At 44.3% G+C, this 20,482-nt stretch overlaps 1 protein-coding gene across 1 annotated transcript in view; it reads right to left on the bottom strand.

Annotated features, from left to right (window-relative positions):
• Window positions 1–20,181, bottom strand: part of LOC147662101 (fragile X messenger ribonucleoprotein 1-like) — a 203,772-nt gene extending 183,591 nt beyond the window's left edge. Inside the window, exon 1 of the mRNA XM_086951109.1 lies at window positions 19,938–20,181. Coding sequence (XP_086807235.1) covers window positions 19,938–19,988 — 51 coding nt within the window. The 5' untranslated portion in view covers window positions 19,989–20,181. The remainder of the gene's footprint in view (window positions 1–19,937) is intronic.
• Between the last annotated feature and the right edge of the window lie 301 nt (window positions 20,182–20,482).

Raw genomic sequence — 20,482 nt, 5'->3', positions numbered from 1 at the left:
AGGGTGTGACCAGAGTCTGAGATGGAGCGAGAAGAGTGAAGGAGGGGGAGATAAGGAGGGGGGAGGGAGGATGTGACCAGGAAGGGAGAGAGCATGTGTGAGATGCAGGGAGAAGGTGCGAGATAAAGGGAGGGGAGCGGTATAGGAGGTGGACGAGAGACAAGGGGATTGGTGAAGGAAGGGGCAGGAATAAAGGGAAAGAAAGCAGAGGGCGGGCGGATGGAGGTAGAGAGTAAGAGAAAGCAAAAGGCAGAGAAAGGGAGACAAAGAGAACTAGTGGCATGAAGGTGGGGGAAGGGACAGCGGTGATAAGGACAGAAGGCATTGGAAGGGCGAGAGGCACTAAGAGCGATGAGGCGAGAGAGTGAAACAAGGGGTACTAAAGGAAAAGAGACAGCGGAAGAGGCAGGGGTCGGTGCAGGGAGATGGCTGTGGCTGAGATGACAGTGTCAAGAAACAGAGACTGGTCCTCCCTGCGAGAGGCAGGTGCAGCAAAACATACACACAAAGACATGCAACCAACATACCAGAACAGAGCTCACTGGACACACACATGCACATAGAAGGACATGCAGGCATCCCGAGACAGTCCCCATCACACACATTTACAAAAACATGTGTACTCTGCGAACTTCTCCCAGCATGCACCGCACCCTGGAGCAGTGCTGAAGGACAGCCACCGAGGCTCCGAATGACTCCGGCAGGGGGCACTATGTGTGTGCCAAGGCCTGCTCTGGAGCTCGCCACCCAGGGCATGCAGCTAGTACTGCGCGCTCCTTGCACATAATATGACATCCATGCTATGTTTGTTTCCACATACGTGTATTTGCTGCACACATATGTATAATCTATCCCAGGCCTGGATGGAGTCTGAATGATGCGCCCCAGGTGTAGCCCATACAAGTCCTGCGGTGACGTGTGAGTCCCCCACACTCACGTGTGCGTCCCCCACACTCACGTGTGCACACATGCATGACATGAGGACACGGAGTGAGTTGGTCTTAAGAGTGGTTTGGCAGTGCATGCTTAGGAGGAGATTTAGTCTCACATATGTCTAATGCAGCCCGATTCGTTTGGGATTTGCATGCCACAGCACACATCTTCGTCCACACATACGTACACGCGTGATAGTTACGCCCAAAACAACTGGATTCTGGGGTTTGCAGCGCGCGTTAGTATGCATAGATGTGTGCAATTCAGGGCGGATCTTAGTGGGTTAGGGCCTGCTGTCCATGCATACTGTGATATCTCTGTTTCTGAATGTTTTCTTATGCTCTTGTGTACGCACTGCCTGGTATAATGCCAGGGATATGGTGGGTGTGGAAGGTTGATGAGGGGGGTCGCTGCTGGCAAGCCTCAGTCCAGTGCCAAGGAATGACTTGCATTCGATAGGGTGGGCGTTGCAGGGTGGTCTAGAGTTGGGGGTGGGGGCGGAGGTGACATTTTGCTGCCATGGAAGGGTGTGTGGGCAGAAAAGGGAGTCGGAGTGCGGAAGCCCTTTGTCAGAGCAGGGTGTAGTAGCTGGCCTGATGCCAGTAACCACACCAGCTAGTGACAAAGGATGGCCCAACCTTCAGACTAGGTGCCCCAAGAGAGATGCAAGCACCCGGGGGTCCTGGGGGGGGAGTAAGAGACACATGCATAAAATAGTGGGGCAGAAACACATGCATTGAGAAGAGTCTCACGCTCTGTGTCTACGCTGGTCACTTCTTTCAAGACCTAAGCAAGGACATTTTTGGAAACTGGAGGAAAGAGTGAGAGCCCAGAGTCACAAGAGTAGCTCACATTACCTTTAGCAAGCATAGAGTCAGCATACACAACCTCTGCATCAGTTAGTGCGGACTGGGATCAGTTATCATTGTCTCAACTGTTGCAACTGAGGGGTAAGCGGACAACAACTGTAGCAAATGCAAGTTTAGAGTGCACACGCAGCAGCCAGCGCACTAACTAGCTCATGTACAGAGTGCACAACAACCACATCATGGCTAATTTTAAACACACAGCGAGTCCTGAGTAACCGACACATTGATACATGCAAGTAACGAACAAAAAGTACACTGGTCAATGAAGGTGACACGTACCCAATGTTCTAACTGCTGAAACAAACAAGAACTGTAAATCAAAAAACTTGATCTACGCCATCCTATGTCCATGCCCCAAATTGTACATAGGGAAAACTAATCAGGAAATCAGACAGAGAATCTCTCAACATAAATCAAGAATAAAGAAAAAAATCACCACAGCACCCCTTGTACAACATTGGATTGACGAGTCACACGGAGACCTCGACTTCAGATGGACCGTCATTTCGAAATTAGAGCATGACCAGAGGGGCGGAGACCTAGAGGCCAAACTAAAGCAACGAGAAGCAATGCTGATCCTAAAATTCAACTCGGCCACTCAGGGCTTGAACGAAATGTCGGAACTTTACAACTTATGAACAGAGTGGTGTTTTTTCTCTCTCCCCCCAGTTTACGTCTACTGTGGTAAGAATTCATGGATTCATTAGACAGCAATGACACTTTCAATCACCATACATTCGATCGACAATGCACTTACATCGGTTGCCAAGCAACAGCTAACAAAAACCTCTAGACCTACGGAACCGGCATAATCCACCACCAAAAAACGGACTTAACCACACTTTTGCATACTTTTAAATAAATATTGCAATCAGCACAACACGTTTAATACCGGAAAACTACGAGTCCCAGAAGCCTCAGCAGTAGGCTCCAATCACTTATACAACCGGGTCAACCGGGACAATCACAAACGCGCCTCAGTGCTGGACGTGGTCGCGTATGGAGGAGACTTGAGAAACTAATATCGGTAAGATTTCCTTAGCGCGTAGCCTAAAAGCTTCAATCCATCCGTGCACTCTGTACGCCGCCTGACGAAACCCGCTATTTAATACGAGCAGAGACATGCCATCGATTTTCAGAGCGCAGAAGTGCCTAAGAGCATTCTTCCTAAACATAAATGGACGCTACCGAACGCTAAACGACTCCATTTATTCGCACACCCGGCACCTATAAACAACGCTTGCTGCGTATAAACAAACAAAAGAGCTCGAATACACCCGCCCCACTTATCCCGTTTTTTGAAATATGAGCGTATGCGTGCCATTTTATTACTGAGCATAGGATTGCCAAAGTTAATAGGACATTTTTCTTTTCTTCATTACAGAATTGTTTGAAGAAATTGACAAGAATATACTGATCACGCGGTCATACCGCCTATTTATGTAAGTACCCAGATTAACGATCGCTACCATTGTGTTCGCTTTACTGGCTAACAAACGCTAATTATGCCCATTGAATTCTTAATATTACAGCTACACGAGTAGTCACTTTGTTGGGAGACCGACCACTGAATCATAAATACAGGTATGATCTGAGAGTGTGTGTGACTGATTGAAGTCGAGTGTTGTGAGTATGACTGACAGAATGTTTTTTATTTTACTTCTGTAGATTGAATCTTCACGGTCCTGATGAGAATCCCTGCTACATAAGGGATTCGAAACGCGTCGACCCCTGTTCTCTTCACCTCCGCTTTCTCAAATAGACCAATCTCCCCAGGATTACAACTTAAAAATTGAATTATCAGATGGTCTATTATATGAATATATGCATAAACAAATCTTGTACTAACCACTAGTATCCGCACCTGTTCTCAAAAAACTTTATTCAATACAGGGCGTTTACACTTGTTTCTGAACAGGTTTGATTTGTTAATGTGTTGTCTATTTGTCCAGTTTTGTATGTTCATGTCTCTAAGTGCACTTAATGTTGTCCTTTGAATGTTTATTGTATTCACTAAATGTTTTGCAAAGTGATATACATCATATGTGAGTTGTGACATTCTTTGATGTCTTTGTATATATTGGTTGTTTTTGTATATACCTTTCAAGTCTCTATTTTTGTGAAATAATTTTTGTCTAAAAAGGTCTAACAAAAATAATTAAAGAAAACAGAAGGAATAACATCCAAAAAATAAAAAGAAATATTTATAAGAAACCAGACTAAAAGATTGGTCTTTCTGAATTGAGGATTGTTACTCAATTAGTAGAAACTATTGAATTGAAGTGCAGTACTGGCATTTTTTTGTTGATTCTTGTATTGGCGCAGCCTTACTGCGTTGGAGCCAGAACCCCCACTGTTGCCACGAAACAAACAAGACGGCAGAGAAGGGGAGGGGGTGGAGAAATGCGACACGGTGTGAAGCAGCAGGGGCCTTTGAAGTGAAGCTAAGCTTCACTTCAAAGGTGTGGGAGGAGTGCTGCTACGGCCTGGGGGAAGCTGGCTGGGGAGGGGGAGGAGAAATGAAAGTAAAGGCTGTGTTTGCGGGGAGAGAGAGGGGAGGTGCTGGTGTGGGAGGAGTGCTGCTACGGCCTGGGGGTAGCTGGCTGGGGAGGGGGAGGAGAAATGAATGTAAGGCTGTGTTTGCGGGGAGAGAGAGGGGAGGTGCTGGAGCTGGGGAACAGAGTTTATGGCCCAAAACGCGTGCCTGTGGCCACGTGAACTTAAAGCAAACCGCAGGAACGAAGCCCTTGGTTTGACGAAAATTTTCAGGACATGAATTCTCGCTCCGCTCAATGCGCTTGCGCGCATTGATAGGTCCCAAGACCTAAAAAGTGAGAGATCGTGCTTCTCTAGACCGTGAGACTGGTGCATTTGGTGGTGTACTCCAAAAGGTGCAAGTGATCATCTCCAATAGAATCAGATATCAAGGACTTTACCAGAGAAGAAGTGGTATGTTAACAAGTAGAGGGGCAGAGATCGCCATTAAGAAGGAGCAAGTGTGACACAACTAGTGTATTCCCACCCTACCAGAGACATAATAGAAGTGTTGGAATGGCACACATAAAAAAAGAGAACCACTCCACAAAATAAAAGGATACCTTCTTTACTCCAAAGGTCTGGGCTCTCACAGGAGACTGCGGTCAGTCATGGATTGCCCAGAAAACTCTTGACCACAGCTATGATCCAGGAAAATTCCTGATAACTAGCACACAGGCTTGCAAAGAAAATGTGAAGGATCGAGAAGGGTTTATTTGATTGAAAGGGTAGTGAAAGCCATCCAGAGGCATGTCTCGACTATGGAGGGTGTGGATAAAACCCTGTATCAAAGAATGACTGTGGTCAATGTAGCCATGAACAAGAATGTTAAATCTGTCAGTAAATTACAGAAATGTGAGTTGTGTATTTGTCTCTCAAATCTTCAGAGCATAGTAGAATATAAAACAAATAATGCCAAATCTGCCAAGATTCACATCCTAGGACTTTGTACACCACAAAAAAAATGAGGCTTGAAAACTGGGGTACAGTGTTTTCTGCATACTGTGCTTTTTGGTAGAAAAAAAACAGTGGATACTTTGCATGTTGTGCGAGCAGTGAATTTCTTCACAAGAGTCTCCTCGAAAAGGAGTGTTTAAAAGCAGGTGCTGTATTAGAAGACTTGACAGAATCTAAACAGCGTAAGAGGGTGACAAAGTCCAAAAGAAATATATACAGATCAATTGAATCAAGGTCCATATATTCCCCAATTTGATTTCAGTAACTCCACTGCACATAACCTGCAGGTCCTCAGGAAAGAGATGAACGCTTGAGGGAGAGACTTACTGTGGATCCCAGTCAGACAGTCTGAGATGGATTTTAGAAATGTATTTTTTGAAGTTCAAGGGTGGTGCAAATATATCACAACTAGCAGCCCGCCCCGGCGTTGCCCGGGGCAGAAGGTGGCTGGGGGCAGCATCGCAGCAGGAGAGGCCCAGCAGAGTGGCCGGGAGCAGCAGAGCTTGCTCCGGTTTTGTTGGTCCTGGCCGCTTCTGCCCACGCTCTTGTCCGCTGTTCCCCCCCGACGTCCCGACTTTGAGGAAAAGGCTTCCGAGCACTCATGGCCCCCGCCCGTCCCTCCGCCCGTTCCTCAGTGCGCACCCGCGGCTCTTGTCCGCTGTTTCCCCCGACGTCCCGACTGAGTAAAAGGCTTGCGAGCACTCATGGCCCACGCCCGTCCCTCGGTGAGCACCCGCGGCTGCTTCACTTACCTCAGCCGCCGCTCCTCCCCGCGCTGCTGAGTTTACCGCCCCACTGCTCCGCCGCTCCTCACCGCTTGTCCGCAGCTCGCCGCTCCTCCCCGCCTGTCTGCAGCTCCTCTTGCTCCTGAACGCCGCTCCTCCCTGCGCTCCCGATGTCATCACGCACGTCGCGGCCGGCGCTACTTGCAAGGGAATACTTTTTTTTTTATTCCTAAATTTTTTAAAGAACGTATATTTTTTATTTTTATATAGCCTATGTCCTTCTGCTTGCCCTGAGGTTTCCAAAGATGTCTTGGGTGTTTGGATTGGTGGTGTACTTTTCGAGTTGACCTGGCTCAAAGGACACAGTTCTCTCTTTATAATAGTAGTATAGATTCTAAAAAGATGTGCCTTAAGCCAAGATGGAGTAGCGGGGACTATACGTTAACTTTTGATGTTGATATGGTGAAAACTATAAGTCGAATTGTGTCAATTATCTTTCCCTAAATAGGGTAAGAAATGGCTATGTAGCTGTAGTTGTTTAGAAGGAAACCAGTGGATATGAAATACTTTGCAATGTGAGGATACCTTCCTTTTTTATCTATCTCTCCCTAGAACCACACATAAACTACTAAATCTTATTCCCTATAAAAGTATACAGAGAACCTATATATTACTCACATAATTAATCCAGACTATATCGATACCTGTCCTAAATGAAAGATGACCATAGGCACACACATACCCATGTGGTCGGAATGTTCTGAAATAGCGCAATTCTGGAATGATGTAACCGCAAAGTTGCAAGCTTTAACTATTATAAACCTACAATGCAATATTCAGACAGGTCTATTAGGGATGCTATCTAAGAGTAAAAAAATTAAACATTAAACTAGGGACGGCAGTGGCGAAGACATGTATCACAGTAAAAAGGAATGAAAATTAAACCCCTATTGTGACAATGGGAGAGGGAAACGTTGAAATGGATAACCACATAAGTCAGACTTCATAAGAGACTCCAACACAGAGCAGATAACCAAGGAAGTACATTAGAATAGAATTTGGCAGCAAGGGAGCTAAAACAAACTTAGTTAAAAAAAACACAACATAATAAACAATGGCGCAGATACTGAAGTAAGGATATAAAAGACACATATATACATCAATCGGGATTTATAAAACGCAGATAATCACCCGATATTGTATGCAGGCGCTTGCAGACTCCGGAGACTTATTCGAATACCCATGCCATGAGAGCCAATCGGAATTCCGGAAGAGAGCTGTTGGTCCGGAGTTGTGGGGAGGCTGTTCCAGGTCTTTGCTGCGATGTGGGAATAGGAGCGCCCTCCACTTTTGCTTCAGTAGATACAGGGAGTATGGGCAAGGGAAAAGGAGGCGGAGAATAATTCTCTCGATGGTTAGTGGAAGTTCAGGCTGTGGTTAATGTAGGCGGGTCCAAGGTTGTGTAGAGCCATGTGTGCGGGGGTCAGCAGCTTGAATTGGCACCTCTTCCTTACGGGAAGCCAGTGGAGTTTCCTGAATTGGGGTGTGATATAGGTTTGTCAGGCAAGGCTGAGGATGAGTCTGGTCTGAAGTCTCTGCAGAAGATGTGCAGTTATTCCTACGTAGAGGGCATTGCTGTATTCCAGTCGGCTGGCGAGGAGGGCTTGTGTCAGTGTTACTCTTGTGTTTAGGGGTAGCCACATGAAGATCCTATGTAGCAAGCGCAGAGAGAGGAAGCACGCGGAAGAAACGCATTGATCTGTGATTTCATGGTGAGCTTGTTGTCCGTGATGATTCCGACATTTCTGGCGTAGTCAAAGGGAATGGGTGCGGGTCTTAGTTCTGGTGGCCACCAGGAGTCGTTTCATATGTTACTGCTATTGCCAAAGAACAGTACTTCATCTTGTTTGTGTTCAGCTGCAGGCAGTTATTCTTCATCCAGTCAGCGATGTTTGTCAGGCATCTGTGGAATCTGGTTCAGGTGGTGATGGGGTCGTTGTGAGTGAAAGGATGAGTTGGGTGTCGTCTGCGTAGGAAATTATGTTGAGACTGTGGGATTGGATGATGTTGGCCAGTGGGGTCATATATGCATTGAAGAGCGTGGGGCTGAGGAATGAACCCTGGGGGACTATGTCGGCTGCAAGGGTGGCGATGAGGTCCCACAATTCAGTGGAATGCTTACATAGTGAGCGTATGATAAGAAGGGTGCATGCAAGTTTATCTATGTTAAGGTGGTGTCTGTGGTGTGTTTAGCATGGAGCATGCATCAGTGTAATGGCAGTGTTTGTTGTGCCATCCGGGGTTGAGGGTGTAGAGTTAGGTGATGGTGCATCTTTGGGGGTCCGGAGGGCATCGGGTTGTGGCATTGGGTAGAGGTCCAGGCACGGACAGGCTTGTCTATGGCGTGTCTTCAGTGCAGTCGCACAGCGGTCTGCATTAAGTAGATCCTAGGGTGAGCAGAGCTTCTGTCAGTGGGAAGAACGGTAAGTGAGAAAACTCAGTCTGGAAACCCCCAGCTAGAAAACCCGGGTGTAGGAGACTGGCTTAGTATATGGTGCACACTCATTTAAGTGCAGCACTTTGCACTAATCCAGACAACCCTTATGGTGATTTTAGTGGTCTTAGCCAAAAACAGAAAGCTCTGTAAGTGGTACTCGTGGAGAGCAGCCTTCAGGCTTAGTCCAGAAGGAGCAGTAAGCAGCTTGTTTTACCAGAACTAATCATGTAGTTTAGATTAAATGAAAAAGAACCACAAGGTAGTTATAAAAATAGTTATTATACGCACTCACTAACCAATTGGTATATCTCCTACCCGGAGATATCAATACAATACATAGAATATTTCAAAAGGAAAAAGATAAGTAAGCACAAATACACAGTGATCTCCAGGGGGAGACCAACCCACATATTTAAGCAGTGGAATGCCAACTCCGACCGAAATCTAGACTTGACCCAGAAGATTCAGAAGAGCTGGGGACACAAGAAACCACCCAAGGTAAGCACCCAGGAACCCCACGGAGGCTGTGTGCAGAGTGGAAACACAGCCACATACTCAATGCAAGTCAAAAGGAAAGTAGCGGATGCAGTTTTGAAGAAAAATTACCCTTCCCAGTGGACTCTGAGGAAGCTCCATTGAAGATGTACAGTTGGAGAGTCACCACACCCGTGGATACACCAGGAACCAGGATACCTACACCAGGGAAGCCGGGTTTATAGGTGCGAAGTGACGTTGAAAACCACCGTGGACCACAATGGAGGACTACAGTGAAGATGCCTCTGGCGAACAAGGTGAAAGAGTCCGGTGGAATCAAAGAATAGATTCTTGAAGAGAAGTACCTGCAAGCCGAGGTAACAGACAATGCTACTCAGGCGCGACCAGGAGGCACGGAAGACCAATGACCTCCGATGACGGAAGATGCAGGAGAGTAGACAGTGATCTTGTTGCTGCAGCTGTGAGGACCAAGCAACGCTGTTGAAGAGCAGGAGCCGTTCACAAGCTGTCCCACGTCGGAAGTCGAGAACCAGGGGGTTTGTCAGATGGGAGCACCAACGGCCTCGAAAATTCTAATCACTGACTCGTAATTGTTAGTAACATTTTATCAGGTCAAGCTATTTTTAGCACCTAGAAGTTCCATCTGGCAAGTAAACTCAGGCTGGAGAGGAACAGGTATTTTGTTTATTTAGAAAGTAAATGAGCAATAAAGATGCCATTAAATCTAGTTTTTATCTTGACACATTTGCTGTCTATTCAAGGAAAGAGGTCAGATGTCAGTTTGTCTTTTAACTATTTAGAAACGTTGGTTTATTTTCTCTCTCTCACTAGAGTTAGAGGTTTTTGTCAAAGTGAACTGTCTAATGATGTAAGTTATTTTTCTCGAACATATAACATTTAAATAAATAACCTGAACATTAATATTACAAACATTTCAAAATATACAAGGAATTTAAAAAGCTATTTTTTTGTAATTAACCGCATCGCTGCTGTGGCGATTTTTGCGCTGTGCGGCTTTTTTTCAAAAGCCGCGTTACATGACGAGCTCAGCTCGTCATCAGCACACGCCACCCGTGGGTGATGACGAGCTGAGCTCGTCATCAGCATCGAAAGGGTTAAGAAGTGTGATGCAAACAGAGTTAAATAAGAGCAATACAAACCAGAACACTTTACTTGATGTGCAAGTGACATATTTGCAGAAACTCTATTTCCAAAAATTATTGTTTGTACACTATATAGTTTATCAGTAAATATACATGTCAGTGGGAATGTCTGTGGCCACTTTATGCTTTAATTATGTATTAAAAGTGATCGTTTTTAAACATGATTTGAGAAACATTCGCCCCGCCCTGATGAAAATGCTGTTAATGAACTAGAAGGCAAGTCAGGAGTCATGTGTATCCTATTGTAACTGGGCTGGTGGCTCAGTGGACTAATGCTTCCACTGCATGGGGCCTGTGTTGGACCTCATGGTCACAGGTTCAAATCCCGGCGGGTCCACTCAGCCTTTCATTCATCTGAGGTCGATAAAATGAGTACCATTGAGTTGGGTAACAAGAAACATCTGTTATTCAGTGCCGGGTGAACATGCGCTTTACAAATACACATGTTATGTTATGTTATGTTATGTTATGTTATGTTATGTTATGTTATGTTATGTTATGTTATGTTATGTTGGCTACATTTGTCTTATATATGGAAAGGAAGTTTAGACTATTAAATCAAACAAAATAGCTTTTTGTACAGCAGACATGCTGAACACGCACATTTGAAGGTGCGCTCGTATGTGATAGTGAAGAAAATGGTGGCTCAATTAATTCAATCAATCAATCAATCAATCAATGTTAATTAAATTATTTGCCCACGATCACATTATTTGAAACCAGTTTACTGGTCAAGAGCATTACAAATAGGGCAAGTAGATTATTTAAGTCACTAGAAATACAGGTCTAGTAACAGTTTCATGACTTTTCAAGGCCTACACCAACAAGCCTTGGCAGATGTAACAGTGGTGGTATACTAAGAAGGTGCTGTTTTGGAACCAGCAAGGTCCAAGGGACTCTTCATGTGTAGGAGAGTCAGAGCAGGCTCGAGCAAGCGCATGGAAGCCCACTCAAGCCAAAGAAGACCCTCAAGAGGACCCACAGGCCAGAGGCACAGGAGTTGCAAGAGGACCTCGAGCAGCTCACCAAGGATGCTGGCCCACAGTGCAGAGGATGCGGTGAGGACGAAGATCTTGGCAGGAAGAGATGCTGGAGCTTCGTGTAACCCGAAGATCTCTGGAGGACAGATACAACAAGCCTTGGCAACTGCAAGTCTAAGCAGTGCATAGGGGTTCAATTTCAGAGGTTCCACCGAGGGACATTGGCCTCAAACGTGCCAGGAAGACAGTGCAGGCCTAGAGAAAGTTACAAAACCCCACCTGTGTTGCTGAGCCTTTCGTAGTACATAGGAATCGGGTGCAGCAGACCGGTCAGCTTTGTTGCGGTGGCTGCAGATGAAGGGGAGTGACTCCTTCACTCCAAGTGAGATTTCTTCAGGTGTCTTTGATGCCAACAAGCCTGGAGAAGAACCTGGGTGAAGTATAGACAACGCAGAAGACTGGTAGGACGATGAGACCAGAAGCAGTAGGAATCTTCCTTGATGCCTTCTCTGTTCCAGACGAAGTTCAACGAAGTAGTCCAGGGTGCCCAGACGGTTGAAGTTGTTTCGGATCTGAATCTTGTCCCACGAAAAATCTGCAGAGCCACCCACAGATAAGCCCTTAAGTACTCAAAGGAAAGGGTTGGGGCGATTCAGAGATCCCTCCCAGAAGAGGGACTGGACAGAGGGGAGGTTACTCTCACGTCCTTTGTCCAGTTTCATGCCAGAGTGGCAGTCAACTGCTCCCTGAACTAGGTTATGCAAGGAGGGCCCTAAAGGTGCCCTTTAAATTAGTGTGGTGTCTCTGGCAAGCGCCGACAACCCAGCCCAATCCACTAAGTCCTGTCGGGAGGTTGTCACACACCCCTGTGACAGGAAACCTATTATTCTACCCAGCTATGGAGGGCAGAATTGTGTCTGTGGTCGGCAGTAGCACCAACTTGCTGTTAGACCCCGAAAGGCTGGTACCGGGAACACAGGGGGGCTCCCTAGGGGAGCCCGTCAGTACATGGGATGCTACATCCAACACTGGAATTTGTGTTGGGGTAGGATTCCAACATGTTTGATAAAAAACATGACCAGTTTCGGTGCAGCCAATATATAGTTCCACATCTCGCAATTAATATGCTGTCCACTATATGTATTACATCGCTGACACTGACGACACTTACAAACCCTGGAGAATCGGCTCTTGAGTTTGTAGGTGAGGTGTCCTGCTCATGCAGGGCACCCTCACACTTATAACCTGCCACACTGCCTTCAGGATTGAAAGGTCTGCCTTAGGCGTGACAAAGGTTTTAAGGGCAGTGACCTCAGATATAAGAAAACACAACTGTTGTGAGTGGTGGTACCACCAGCTCACACAGGCTGCAATGGCAGGCCTATAGTCACAGTTTGAGTGATCTTCCATGGATAGCATCAGGCATGCAGCATACCATGGGAGACCCCTGGTGTACCTATGCCCTGCGTACCTTAGTAGTACATACTGGGGACTAAAAGGGTGAACCAATAGTCAATTGGGAAGGTACCAAAGTACTTACCATAGTCAAATTTAGGGAGAAAGCACAGTGACTGGGGTGATCCCAGTCAGACTAGTCAGAACAGAATGACACCAGCAAAAAGTGGGGGTAACTATGAATGCAGATCCTACTTTCCTACACCGGGCAACTGCGATGTCACTTGATCAGTGTGGAACAAGCAGGATCTGGAGGCTACAGGCAAGTAGCAAGCTAGGTTCCCAGGTGCCTACATACAAGGCAAACTGTACACTGATTCAGAGGGAAATGCATGGTAAAAATAAAAGAAGGTAGCCGACACTTGACTTAATATGTATACTAATGGAACAATAAGTGCCAACACTTGAGGTTTGGGGGAAGGGAGAAAGGACTTGTTATGTAGCAATGTTGTAATGTTATCATTGAGAAAATTCAATAATGAAATTAAAGACATTGTCATTCACATAAATAAAATCACCACTCTGTTGTCCAGCACCATGAGTTATATATGAATACAAATGAAGCAGTCTATGGCAAAAGGAAAAGGACGAGCGAAGTAACTAGGTGGTTACACAGAAAAACAGGATCCAGGTATTCTTTATGAGCCTATATTATATGCACTTTATCCTTCAGGAACAACATCAACTGACCGCTGGCCCCCGCATATTCTATATTTCACATTCTACGTTACATCACACTACAGTGTACCGATAGATATCACACTTCAAAATCCTAACAAATAACTACTGCTCATAAATACAGTTCACTTGAATCATAGAGGATAAATATACTAATTAAACTTACACAAGACTGCGTCTAATAAATTATATGATTCTTGATTCACTTTACAACCTGCTTTGACCAACATAGTCCTGTAGATATTCTGGACGCTTACTCTAACACTTTTCCTACATGTTGTAAGCTATTCTTTAGAAGGCTTCCTCTGCTTCTTGGAAGATTTTGTACAGCTCTCTGATGAAGCCTCCTCATTTAACCCAGATCAGAATTCAAAACAGCTATTCAAGTGCTATTTCACATTCACCCATCATCTGTTTTGAAAGCATTTTTGAAACACTTTACCACTCTCAACACTTTAGTGAACTTAGACTGAGGTACACACCCCACAGGAGCTCTTATTCTTACCCAATCTTCTACTTTTACCTCCACCCACTCACACATTTCCTCTTGTCAAAATTAACCTTCCTTTTCCTCTGCAACTCACCTTCTTGGTCTCTCCAATCACCTGTCCCATTAAATTTTACACCTCTGTTCCAATTCATCCAACCGGGACATAACAACGTGTTAGGTGCCCTTCCTTTAAATACCTCAAAGGGAGATTTTCCTGTTAAAGTATGTGGTGACATGCGATAGCCTGTGATTCTTGTTTGCAGTTACATTTTCCACTCCAAAGAGTTTTCTCTTGACTACTGAATGCTCTCTTTTATTGTACTTTGAAACCTTTCTACCGCGCCATTAGTTTCTGGATGATATATTGAACACTTTTTAAGAACAATCCCAATATCAAAAATCAAAAAAACTCTTCCATACTCTTTGAGCCGAACTGCGGTCCATTATCAGAGAGAACGGACTCTGGCAAACTTCTTTAAACATTTCCCCTAGAAACTTAACACTGGACAACGTAACATCTTGCACACATGCAACTTCCACCTATCTGTAATACAAATCCATTAAAACAACAAATAAGGCGTTTGATGTTGTTCTCTCAAAGGACCTACAATATCGATGGCAACCTCCTGCTAAGGGTGATCTGGAAATGTCCAACAAATCATTGTTATCTGGCAATGCACTAGAACTATCACTACCTTTAACTTCTACACTTCTCACCACCTGTTCAACACCCACATCCATACCCAAGCCACCAGAAACTCGCTCTTCACCTTGCCTTCATTTTGACTACACCCATGTGACTCTAATGTGCAACAAAAATTAGTTTATTTCTCAAATTGAAGAGAGGATTTAACCTTGTTCCCCGTTATAGCCTCGCCTTGTCCACTGACAGCTCGTCGCTTATCTGAAACCAAGACTTAGAGTACCCTCAAATAACCAGACTGACCTGCTTTATTACCTCAAACATTTCAGCATTGTTCACAAATTTCTCTTTCCAAATATTTTCAGACAACACAACCAGTGCCATGTCAAACACATTAATGTTCTCATCCAAAAACTCGTCCACCGCCTCCTTTTGACCAGCCTAGGAAAGGAAACGAGATAAACTGTCAGCAGATAAACTGGTAATACCAGGCAAATGCTCCATTTCAAAATCAAATTCCTGCAAAGCAAAAACTCAAAGTCTAATTTTTGATTAAATAAAATCCAGACCTTTCTTCTGGAAACGCTTTATGATCCATATAAACCTTGAACGTTGTCTCCCACACAAAGTTGCAAAACATATTGAACGCCCAATAAATTGCTAGCGCTTCTCTCTCTTCACCACAGAATAATCACAGGGCTCCACAAATCCACTCGCCCTCTCGCATTTGAGAGGGAGAATGGATGAGGACGAGCTATTTTTAGGCCCTACTCGCCCTTTCTGGTGAGTAGGAAGACAAACTAAGTTTTGTCCTCTGTCTTTGAAAACGGAGCAAAAGTGACAAGATTACAAGATTTAAAGGCATTTTTATTGCTCACAAAGGGACTGAGCAATAAAGATGCCTTTAAATCTTGTTAACTTGTCACTTTTGCTCCGTTTTCAGAGACGGAGGTTAAGTAGGTTGCAGTTGGGTCGAGTGGATTTTCCAAGGTACTAGACCTGCAGGACTAGTACAATTTTTCAGATTTTTCGAGCCGTGATTCATCTCTGCTCCACATAAACATCTTTAGACACAGGCTATCAAACAATCCTTACCATTTCTTCTCTGCTTCAAAATTGCTCCTAGTACTTTGCAACTGGCATCTGTGACAATTATAGTTTCCACTCCTGGAATGAAATTCTTGTAAATTAGGAGCATTTTTCAACTCCTCTTTCAAATTCACAAATTTATGCTGCCATTCTTAACTCCACAAAATTCCTTATTCCTCCCAAAAAGAGTTCTTTAAAGTGTTGATTTCTCAGCTACATTTTCTAAAAGTTTACCATAGTACTCCACAAAACCAAGAAAACAAACTACCTCTTCTTTCGAAGATCGTTCTCTCAGTCCCACTATGGTGTTAATTAGTACCCCTTTTTTTAGGTAGTGCACCTTTCCCAGAGATCACATGCCCTAAATAATCAACCTCATGCACAGCAAACTTACACTTTTCTTTTCTTAAAGTCAGCCCAGCTTCCAAAAGTCTTTCCAACACCAATCACACTCTTAATTTGTGTTCACACAAACTACTTCCGAAAATCAACAAATAGTCCTGATAACATTTTGCTCCTTTAATGTCCTTTAACACAATACCATTATTCTCTGGAACACAGAAGCGGGGGATACGAGCACAAATGGCATCCTTTTAAACTTAAATTACCTCATCAGAGTAATGCTCCTGGGAACTCCTGTCTAACTCAACTTGATGGTATGTGGCTGTCAGATCAAGTGTGATAAATATCTTGCTTGCCCCAGCCAGGGTAGACATGGGGTGATAGTGTGCTTTATAAGACTATGTAACATGACATTACCTCATCGATATTTTGAAGTGGAAATTTGTCAACTATGACTTGATGATTGAGCGCTCTCATGTTCACACAGAGCCTAATTTCATCACTAGCCTTTCTGGACATAACTATTGGAGCCAACCACTCTGTATCCACAAAAGGTGTTATTACATCCTGATCAATTAACTTCTGATCAACCTCATCTTGAATAGCTACAGGAATATGTCTAACTTTAGCTACCACAGGCATTGCTCCATTTCTTAGACTTACGGGTGATTTATAACCTTTCAAACATCATAGCTCTTCTTTAAGTATAGAAACTCTGACACAAAATTGACTTGTACGGACTACACTCACTTCTTCCACTTGCACCTGGGTTTCAGCATTGGCATCAAGTGTGACTTCAATAGACGCTGATGTGGCCATCCAATCAAATCATTTCCTCTCTGAGACGCAGATTTTCCCAATCAAGAATTAGTTTCCTAACTCAATACATACATTATAATCTCCAGACATTCTTATTGGTTGCTCACAATAACCATCAGGACATACACCCATAACATGAAATTTGTTTTTCACCTCAAACTATTGAACTGAAGTTTTTTTTTTAAATAATGGTTAAATAAGAACACAAATCAAACTTCGTTAATAGTTCGACTCCATCTATCTTCACTGTCATGCTGGGATGACCCACCTGACTGACTTGAAATACACTTCAATGTGTGACCTCTTTATGTTGTTCTTTTTAAACTTGTTTCTGCAACATTTAATAAAATGACCCTTTTTCCCACAACTGTGACAAACTACATTAAATGCTGGACAGCCCCATGCATTGGTTCGGTGTCCACTCCTAGCCCAGCAAGAACATTCACCTGTGATTTTTATCCGATCTTCTCTCAAAACCTCTTTGCCCTTCAGAAGACAGACTGTTTCTTCAACCTTAACAGACTGTATGATTGATTTATTCTTTGCCGTCTTAAAGTCTGACACACATTTTATCATGTGCTCCACCTTTTTGCTACTAAAAGCACGTACTCTAAATGTGGTTCATCCTTCAACCGTAATTCCTCTAAAATGTTACCACTGGTGCATCTCAAAAAAATTGGTCTCTACTTCTTTCCTGTGCAGACGCACCAAATTTACATGTGAATGCTAAGTTCCATAATATAATCTCAATTGACTCTTCTTTGCCCTATTCACGTAGATCAAAATGATCACATTCCATAATGGTACGACTTTGTGGTAGATAATGGTGATTACGTTTTAAAATTTAAATGTCATACTCCTTTAATTCTATTTGTTCTTTAGTAGTTAACTCAGGCAACTTTTCTAAACTTTCTTGACCTTCTCCACAAACATAGTGCATTAACAATGAAAATGTAGGTTCTGCACTCAAAATTGTTCCACACACCTTCGCATCGGGCCTAAACATCATCTTCCATTTGCTCCATCTCACTGGAGGTTCACCAGGTCTTCTTAAAAAAAATTAAGCCACGTTAACGTTCTGTATGCTACACACCGCAAACCAAGCAACCACAAAACTGAAAAACAAATATTAAGCTGTAGAAGAACTGACCCCTGAAACCTGTTAAATTATGCTAAGTCTGCAGACAACAAAAATACATAAGTGCCCTTTACAATCAATAGAGCACTGCCTCTAAAATGTACAGCTCTTTACAGTCAAAATTAGCCCCATAGCTCAATCTAGTTTGTTCAACTAAGATTTCTGTCATTTCTAATATTAGTGGTCGCAAGTAGCCCAAAGGTGTGCCCGTCACTGCACTGAAAAGGCTCCATTGATATTAGGCTTAGCTGCTTGAGGACTTACTCAAGATATGTCTTATACTGCCCTGAAAAGACTCGAATCGTAGTCTTTGTAGCCCAACAGAAGGTGAGCCTATTACGTTTCTGGACATGCTCTGTTTGATTTTGCCAACAAATGATGCACCGATCACCACAACGCCAACTAGGAAACCGACATGTCTACTCCAACTCTGTGTCTCCTATCTAGAAACAAGTGCTGTGCCCAACTTCAACAAAAATGGCCTGAGCGCATGTCGCGATCTGTGTCTTTTTCCCAGAGCTTGCCTTTGTTTTACCACAATACTTCTTTATTTCTATGGCCGCAGAGCTTGTTTTTCAACGTCCTTCATAAACTACCATTGCTTCAGGCCCCATGACGCATATTCCTGTACCCGCAAAAACAACTTGTGCACTCCATCGTCGTACAGTTCACCAGCGCTGTAAACCTCACTGATGTCTCACACCAGAGGTGACTCTAAAGATTCCAACTGCCACACCCATGCTGTATAACGAAGCAAACTGCTAAAAGCAGCTCTGACACCTCCCTGATGTTGAGGTGCTCTCCACGCTAAAACAAGTATCCAGTCCTCGCCTGCAGTGTAACAAGGTGGTTACACAAAAAAACAGGATGTAGGTATGCTTTATGAACCTTCAGCACCTCATCGATCAGACCAGCAGCAACTGACCACTGGCCCCTCACCCTACATTCTATATTACACATTCTACATTACATCACACTACAGTGTACAGATAGATAATACACAAAGCATACCAGCTATTAGTAATTTCGGGGAGGGGATGAGGTCAATGTACCAACCTGAAAATGTGATGTAAATTTGGACAACACGCTTCCTTTCAGGCTTTGTTATACTTTAGAGCGATTTAAGCCGCCTCAAAACTATGTAGAGGTGCAATCCTCCACAATGCAATAGGGATTTGCTCAAGTCGATAGCACATGAGAGGCACGGAGCACCGCTCCTCACAGCTCGGATTTGCGCTCTGCTCAGTCAACAAAACACAAAGATAAAGCATTTCCATCAAAACTTAGAAATGCCCCACACAACACAACAGTGGGATGCACGAAACGTCCTAAAAAGAATTCAGTTTCTAACTTAACTCTTAACAAATAGGGGACAGTACTCAAAATGTTCAGCAGGGATTAATCAACCACTTAATTAAAAAAAACACAGCATATAAATGTACCCTTCCCTAAACTGCGCTGGTGCACCACACATCTTAACAGCTAAGGTGTCCATAGATAGTTCCACCCACAGTATATATGAGCATGGTGCCCCGGGCCTTATGGGAGTGAGCCCACTAAACTCTCCAGTGGTGCATTCACGTCTCTTAAAGGTGCAAGAAATGCAATGGAAGAGATGCATCTTCCCCTTAAAAACCCTCACACTAACACTGCTGCCCTTGGAGAGTGCCCCTCGTATTTCTTTTTTTTCTCCGGAAAACAAACTATTCCAGCATGCGCTACTTCAAGGCTGCGTGGGGCCGCATACCAAATTATAAATGTACATGGGCGAGTCCTCAAAATGACTAGTCTATGGTCAATTCACCATCTACCAAACAGACTATAATAAATGCATGCACAACTCAACCCGCCCCAAAAAAATAAACCCTTCTTCTAATACTGCCCTAAGTTACACCTCTCAGCACTGTCCGCTGCTGGACAGCAGGCGTGGGTTAAGAAAACTCGGCGCTGTGCTTTGCAGGGTCTAGACAGTTTCCTGACAATCATGCGCGCACACTTTGCGCACACCAGGCTAATGTGTATTAGACAGCTAATTATTGGGTGAAAGAGCAACACGGAGAGAGAGAGCGCCGGGCCCCTAACACAGAGGGTAGGGCATGGGGTGTGCAAGCGGGCCGTGCCCCTTATACCTTATAAAAGGCCCCGTTGGACCCCCGCACCTCCACCACCAGTTCCTCCATGGTGCGGGCGGCTGAATCCTCGCAAGTCGCGGGTCCCTGGGGGGGCGCTGCCCGGGGTAAGTGACAAGCACTCAGGCTGCGGCCGCGGCTCCCCCTCCAGTGTAAACATCAAAGAAGCGTCACGTGACCGGCTCCTCCGCCCATTCACAAACCGTCCGTGCGGCCTAGTCTGCTGCCTGAGCCCCAAGTCTGAGTGACAGTTGGCCGACTGATAGTGAAGACGGACAACACCGAGAATTCCAATTTCACACAAGCTCCATATAAAATATAGAAGGGCGGCCATCTTAGAGAATGTTTGACAGAACTATAACTGAAACTCGTTTTTAGAAAAAAAGCCTGCGTTACTGAGGTAGCAATCCAGGCAAAAAATGTAGTGTATGCCGAACGGGTGATTTTTTTCTTGTTTTGTGAATAAAGGTCTTATACTCTTGATCTACAATATGAAACTTGTTCGCATATATAGACAACCTACACATTAATTCCCAGACATCAGT

Source organism: Lissotriton vulgaris, unplaced genomic scaffold (genome assembly GCF_964263255.1).
Source record: "Lissotriton vulgaris unplaced genomic scaffold, aLisVul1.2 SCAFFOLD_3244, whole genome shotgun sequence".
Lineage (NCBI taxonomy): Eukaryota > Metazoa > Chordata > Amphibia > Caudata > Salamandridae > Lissotriton > Lissotriton vulgaris.
Note: the sequence above shows the minus strand (reverse complement) of the source record. Positions and strands in the feature narration are given on the sequence as shown.